At 56.1% G+C, this 6369-nt stretch overlaps 3 protein-coding genes across 3 annotated transcripts in view; 1 reads left to right on the top strand and 2 right to left on the bottom strand.

The window, feature by feature from the left end:
- Window positions 1-1831: 1831 nt before the first annotated feature.
- ISF_05298 (Unidentified protein family UPF0406) lies at window positions 1832-2842 on the bottom strand (the record flags this gene model as incomplete). Its single annotated transcript, XM_018848903.1, has 2 exons — window positions 1832-2502; window positions 2578-2842. 2 exons carry the CDS (start codon window positions 2840-2842, stop codon window positions 1832-1834), a joined length of 936 nt encoding a protein of 311 aa, XP_018704039.1.
- Window positions 2843-3341: 499 nt separating this feature from the next.
- ISF_05297 (Acyl-CoA N-acyltransferase) lies at window positions 3342-3980 on the bottom strand (the record flags this gene model as incomplete). Its single annotated transcript, XM_018848902.1, has 1 exon — window positions 3342-3980. One exon carries the CDS (start codon window positions 3978-3980, stop codon window positions 3342-3344), a length of 639 nt encoding a protein of 212 aa, XP_018704038.1.
- A 2157-nt stretch (window positions 3981-6137) lies between these two features.
- The window catches only part of ISF_05296 (Pal1 cell morphology), a gene marked incomplete at both ends in the record, with an annotated part of 2134 nt that continues 1902 nt past the window's right edge, over window positions 6138-6369 (top strand). The window contains one exon of the mRNA XM_018848901.1: window positions 6138-6170. Within this exon, the coding sequence (XP_018704037.1) occupies window positions 6138-6170 (33 nt within the window). The remainder of the gene's footprint in view (window positions 6171-6369) is intronic.

Genomic DNA, 6369 nt, shown 5'->3' with positions numbered 1-6369 from the left:
CTTTTGGGTGTAGGTAGTTGGGTGTGCAAGCAAGCAAGCAAGCAATCGGCAGTGGTTCCCCGCGCAGGTAGGTTGGAGGAAGGGGTCGATGGCCAGGGTCGAGCGGCGAGGGCAGAGGCAGAAAAGGAAAAGAAGGAAAAGAAGAACGAATGAGAAGCCAAGAGCTCGGTCGGCAGATTGACGATCAAGCCGGGTGACGCACGCAAGGCCGTTGGATGCGTGTTTTTGCAGTGCCCAGTCCGTCCCACAGCAGAAGGTAGAAGGAGGACTTTTGCGGTGGTGGTTCGACGGTGGTGGTTGGTGTGGACTTGGGTGGTGGTTCTGCGCGTGGAGGCAGGCGGTTCAGGCTACCTTCATAGAGGTAGTGAGTGGTAGGGAGGCAGAATAACAGCGGGCGGTAAAGGCAGAAACAACGGCGTGGGGGAGCGGGGGTTTTCAACGACAGCAGAAGTGGTTGTTTTAAGCTTTAATTTTGTTCGTCTCTGGTGGCAGTGAAAAGTTCAAGAGTATGTTGTAGTGGCAGAATCTTGGTCAAAATTTATATACTGTTCAATGATCGCACAAATGGCACCGAAGCCGAAGCCAAGGGAAGCAGCTGTCATGAGAGCACAAATCAGCCATTCAGGACTCAGGCGCGTGCAGGGTGGAGGCGGGCCGAGTGTGGACAACCGCAGAAACGTCCGGTCGAAAAATAAGATGAAATAAATAATAATAATAAAGAGCCGCACAGGGTGGCAGGAAAAGACGGAAGAGAGAAAAGCAGGTGGCCGGTAAGTGGCAGGCAGGCAAGTGGTACAGGATGGAATTTCCAAAAGACTCGAGGTTGCACAAGCCTGAATGAAGCCAGTCCGAGGGAAGCCTGTGTGATCCCTCTAGCACGTATGTATGTACGTACCTTACCTATGTATGTGAAGCACATAGTACCATGGTTATCAAAGGAAATCATACGGAGTAAAGCAAAAAGTAACACATGCCCGGTGCTTGTAAGATCGTTACCTACCTCAATGAGCAAGGCAACCCGAGCTGCAAAGCAAGCAAAAAAGAACAGAACAGAGCAACCCCGCTGGTTTACTGGAAAGCCCCACCGCCAACTGTAAACACTGTAAAAACACTCCACCAACAGCCAGACGCGTCTCAACTCCAACTCGCGCAAAGTGGAATGGAATTTTCATCATCGTTGTTCCCTCAAGACATGAACATACCTCAAAAACAGTGCACGCAGTGTTTTCTCTTTACTCTACAAATGATAACCAGTTCTTTATATTACTACTAGGGCTACCAACCATCAGCACAAATTACTTATTTCCAGTTGGCCGGGCCACCCCGCTACAAACGACGGGGGACATCCTTCCTCATCCACCACCAACCACCTCAATCAACGGCCAGTTCGTATAAATTAAACAGAAATTTCCATGTAGAATGCAACTGCCATGACGCCGTTGGCTTCCGTCTTCTCCACGCCGTCCACGCCACAAGTTGACGACATGAGCAGCCTACCCCCAAGGGATGCGCAACAACATCCCTGTTATCCCTATGTATCTTGCCTCTGCGCTCACCGACTCCGAACCGGAACCTGCAGGTTTCATGGCGTGCGCCAAAGGTTCCATAGCACTTCCCGTAGAACCTCCCAGCATCCTCGAACCCATGCCATCTGCATGTACATGCAGAGACAAGATGGTTCCCACATTTCGCGCCCCCGGAGGACGATTTATCGAATGCCGTGAGGGAGCAGCAAAAGAAACGGGCAGGGATTTCCGCCTCCGAGACGGACGGGGAAGAGAAAGTGGTGGCCAACCCCAAGAAAAGCAAGATCGAATGCCCTCAAATGCCCTCAAGCCTCGTCAAACAGGAACCGTGTCTTGTCCGGGCCCGGCGCCCGCCCGGACAGCGCGACACTCGTTACGACGTTGCCAATCTTGACCTTGACGCTGTCCACGGCAATCCTCCACGCCAGGACCTCGTCAGGCAGTGGTAAATGCCACGTGGACAAGCCACCAGGCTCTTCCTCATCCTCATCCCGCAGCTCCCGCCGCGGTCGCGCCAATGTCCAGGCAATGGAGAGGTGAAACGCCGTCCGCGCCGTGTCCTCATCCGCGTACAGCAGCGGCTGACTGAAGCGCGTTGCCACGGCGTTGCTCGCGCGCAGCAGCGCCATCAACGGTCCGCCATCCTCCGTCGCCGCGCCGGCCGCGGCCTCGATGCTAAGGACCAGGAAGCTGCGGCCCGAGTCTGGCGATGTAAACCACGCAAGGCGGCTCGGCTGCACGACAAACGGCCGCACGCCGCCGCCGCCGAGGGACGCCTCCGCACGCCGTAAAAATTCGTCCTTGTCCGCCGTCGCTAGCGACAACGGCCGCGAGAGGCTGACGTGTAGAGGCAGCGGCGTCTCTAGGTCGCTCGTCACGAGCGACTGTAGCTCGTCGCCGCCGCTGCTACCCAGCGCCGAGGATGCGCCGGCGAGGAGCCGCGTCAGAACCGCGTGCTGCTCGAGGCTTGGGCGCCCTGTAAATCTTGATCAGCAGGATTGACTGTATGCCACGCGCGGCAGGGTATCACCGGCTTGCCTTGGGAGCGTACACTCAATGTAGACGTGGCTCGGCCACTGGCCCGCGATGTGCGGCACCTGTCTCTTGCGGCCCTGGTGCAGCGAGGGGTCGTCGACGGTGCTCTGGCGCACAGTCGCCGCGTAGAGGTCGTGAAACTCGGGGGGCAGCGGCGGCATCTCGTTCCCACCGGTGGACGAGCCTCTCGTCTTCTGTCGCTTGGCCGGTGGTTTGCCGTGCGGTGGCGTTGCACCGTTCCCATCATCCTCGCCCGACGATGAGTAGTCGACCAGTGCCATGTTTTCCTCCTTGCGTCCCGTTCCGCTATCACGCCGCAGCGACTTCTAAGCGCCCAGAAAATCGTCTTTGTCCCGCGTCTGCACGACCGCGGGTGCGCCGCCCCGAAGGCGTCGTCAAGGTCGTACCGCTAGACGGCACCCACCTAGCCGGCGTATCGCCCGCGGCGGTCCAAAAAGCCGGCAAGTAAGTTTGCGGTGCTAATCCCTGGAACCTCTTTGATTTTGTCGCAAAGCCCGCGGCGCTACCGTTTTCTCGTTTCTCACAAGCCGGTACGGGAGTTAGGTGACAAGGAGCAAACGAGGACAAGATCCTTCAAAGTCGTACCAAGCGTCAAGCCCCATATATTGTGACAGCTTGAACAGGCTGTTAACATTGTACACTTCATTCGATGATACGGATCAACAGAGCACAGTATGACATGGCAATCTACGTGATCAATTCCTGCTTCTTGAGTTCGCTCGATTCACTACCGTGAGTAAATACACAATCCAGTCATTATCATCCTGCCACAGGCACATCTCGGCGTAGCACAGCGTGCACGTGCAAGTCTTGCACAACGCCAGCCTTCTCCACCGCATCCCTCTGGACTCCTTCCAGCACGAAGCCGCACCGTGCCAGCACCTTCGCGCTCCGCTTGTTGCCGGCCAGCGTCAGGGCCTGCACGCGGCGCGAGCCAGGCCACGTCCGCAGCAACCAGTGCAGCAGAGCCCCGACGGCCTCGGACGCGTAGCCACGGCCCCAGGCGTCGGGTGTGAGCCAGTAGCCCAGCTCCCAGGTGCGGTAGAGGACGTCCTGGCCCGGGTCGGCGCCGATGCAGCCGACAAGTTGCTGCTCGTCGTCGTCGCCGGCCGAGCCCTTGACGCAGACGGCGACCTTGGTGGGATACAAACGCTTCACGGGGTCGGCGTCCGGGCACGGGGTCGCCACGAAGGCCTCGGCGTCGGCCAGCGTGTACGGGTGCGGGAAGCTGTCGCGGACGCCGTCCCACACGGCGCGGTGGTTGGCGGCGCGGGCGAGGGCTGGCGCGTCGTCGGGCTTGAAGCGGCGCAGGACGAGACGCGGCGTCTCGACGAGGATGGCCCCCGGCGCACCGCTCGGTGGCAAGGGGCATTCGAGAGCTTTAGTCGGTCGCGGCATGAGCGGGAATGGGGCGGTTTTGAGTTGTATCTCAGATGGCGTGCTATTGATTCATGGTGATTTTATGTGTTATCCGTCGCGAGAGCTTCAAGTTGGCATTGTCGAATGATTCATGCTCAGGGCATAAAGCAGCTTATAAGCAATAAGCGAGCTACTTTACTGCTGACACGGCTGGGCATGATGCTGGGTTGTTCGATTGAGTCACCGACTGTTTTGATGCGGCAAGCCCATTAACAAGGCTGCGTTCCTGGACGCAAGGCAGGGAACTTCAGGCTGTGGCTGAGGAGCCGGAAGCCAGCGTAGTAGATTTAGGGTTAGTATGGCGAGGCTGAGAGTCGACATGACTCTTTTTTCCCAACTTTGCTCGCGCCCTTGCCCCGAGGCCGGAGCGTACCAATAGAGCTAATAGAAAGTTTGGACCAGGTCGGAAAACTCCTTTGACTTCGTTCTGGCTTTATTGCGTTTAGCCAAAGTTTCGCACCGGATATCGCCTGGTCGCGCTTGGAAGCTTCAGCTTTTTCCATACAAGGAGAGTTTCGCGTCGCCCGGGCGGGTGCGGGGGGGCCGGCGGCCATGCAGGTGGCGCGCCATCCCATCTCAAGCAGGGACCTCACGGGGGTTACCTAATTCCCTGGTTAGCAAGTTGATGGGATGGCCGTCACTATTTCCACGTGGTGGCCGGGGTTTGTTAGCATTCGTAAGTCTGGGCGGCGGCGCAGACACCAGGTGGAAGTCTTGGCTAAGTCGTCATCAGCGGGAGAAGTCAGTCAGTGGCAATCAATCAATCTGAAATCTTGGGCTTCGCTCGTATCCCTGCCGACCAGGCTCCTAGAAGGCTTCAATAGTCACTTTTATTAGTCTGTGTGTTGGATGAGGTTGCAGTTTGGCAGAGGCTAGACTGGCAAACCCGCCGCGAGCCAGCTCACCTGACGCTGCAAAGACGATGGCCGGTCACCGCCGGAAGGCCAGAATAAGCAGGTCATTCTTGGTAGGTTCGTTATTAGCGCAAGAAAGTCGAGATGGTCGTTCTGTTGTGACGCAGTTATGGGGTCCAGGCCTAGGCGCAGTTCTGCCCGACTCGTGCAAGGCCATATCCATGCCAATGCAGACATGCTGTCTGGGCAGGACGCGCAAGCAGCTCTGAAGATGTGGGGGTATGCTTTGACATGTAACTTTTTTTTCCGTCATGATTCCTTTGTTGTCGGTGTTTTATTAGATAGTTGCAACTTAACAAGTTCATGTTTTAAAGTGTCTCGGTCTTGTTGATTTTGTCAGATTGTGTTAGCGAGTTGAAAGTACGGTGAGGTAAAGACATGCTGTTGTCATCGTATGATGGTGTCTTGGTCTGGACTTGACTTGCAGGTGTTGGTGCGAATAATTTTCTGGCTTATGTAAAGTATCTTGCAGACAACCTTGTTACAGGGCACCTTAGTCCGGGTTATTATAGCGCACTATAGCGGCTTGCTTGGGAGCTTGTAGCGCATGATTGCCCTGTGTTTGGATATTCGGCAAGGCCGTGTCGCGCATGGACGCCCTACAACACTGGGTGTTTTACAGCGGCTGTAGAAGGCCCCTATAGCGCATTATTGCATTCTGTCGTCCCCACTCGGCCACTGTTTGTCACCAACTCTCGCCTCCACCACCCACCTTCGCTCGATATCCGACACTGCCAGTGGCTACAAAGTCAAAGTACGGATGAGGCGGCCGTAGAAAATTAAAAAAGAAAAAAAATTATATTATTGGAATGTCTTGGCGAAAGAGGGAAATAAGAATTAGAAAGCTAATCGGTACTTGGCAATACGCGGCCGATATACGTTGACAGTCTCCAAGCGGGGCATCTGTATGTGCCTGGGAGCCTCCGCTCCTCGACCTCGACCCAACCCAACCGTCCTCCTCCTCCTCCTCGTTTGCCGAGCTGAGTGAGGCTGCGCCGGACTCTATATTAGTAGCCCATCCCGCCGCTTCTCTTTTCCTACATCCTTCTTCTTCGTTTCGTTTCGTTTCGTTTTCTCCATACAAGAAATATTCTCGGTCAAATTACTGCGACCTACGACGTCTAGGAATCGAAGCCGACACACAAACAGCATCACCGCCCGCTTACACACGCCTGACGGACAAGACACTTCTCGTTTACGATATTCCACCACGACAGCCAAAATGGCCGACTACGAACCAGCTGACAAGCACTGGGTAAGTCTACAGAACGATGCTTGACTTTCGTTTGCCTACCCGGGTCCACGACACGGCGACTTTGACAACCCAATCAACCCATCGCACTTCTGCCTCCTCTGCTTCTTCAGCAACCCTCCGCCTCTCCTCTCCCTCTTCCGCTACGAACACTCTCTACCATTCCGGATCGGCAGTCTCAGCCGGTCCCCTCGGACCCTCG

The sequence above is a fragment of the Cordyceps fumosorosea genome (assembly GCF_001636725.1).
Source record: "Cordyceps fumosorosea ARSEF 2679 chromosome Unknown scaffold_12, whole genome shotgun sequence".
Classification (NCBI taxonomy): Eukaryota; Fungi; Ascomycota; class Sordariomycetes; order Hypocreales; family Cordycipitaceae; genus Cordyceps; species Cordyceps fumosorosea.
The sequence above is the reverse complement of the archived record's forward strand: the minus strand, read 5'-3'. Positions and strand labels throughout refer to the sequence as shown.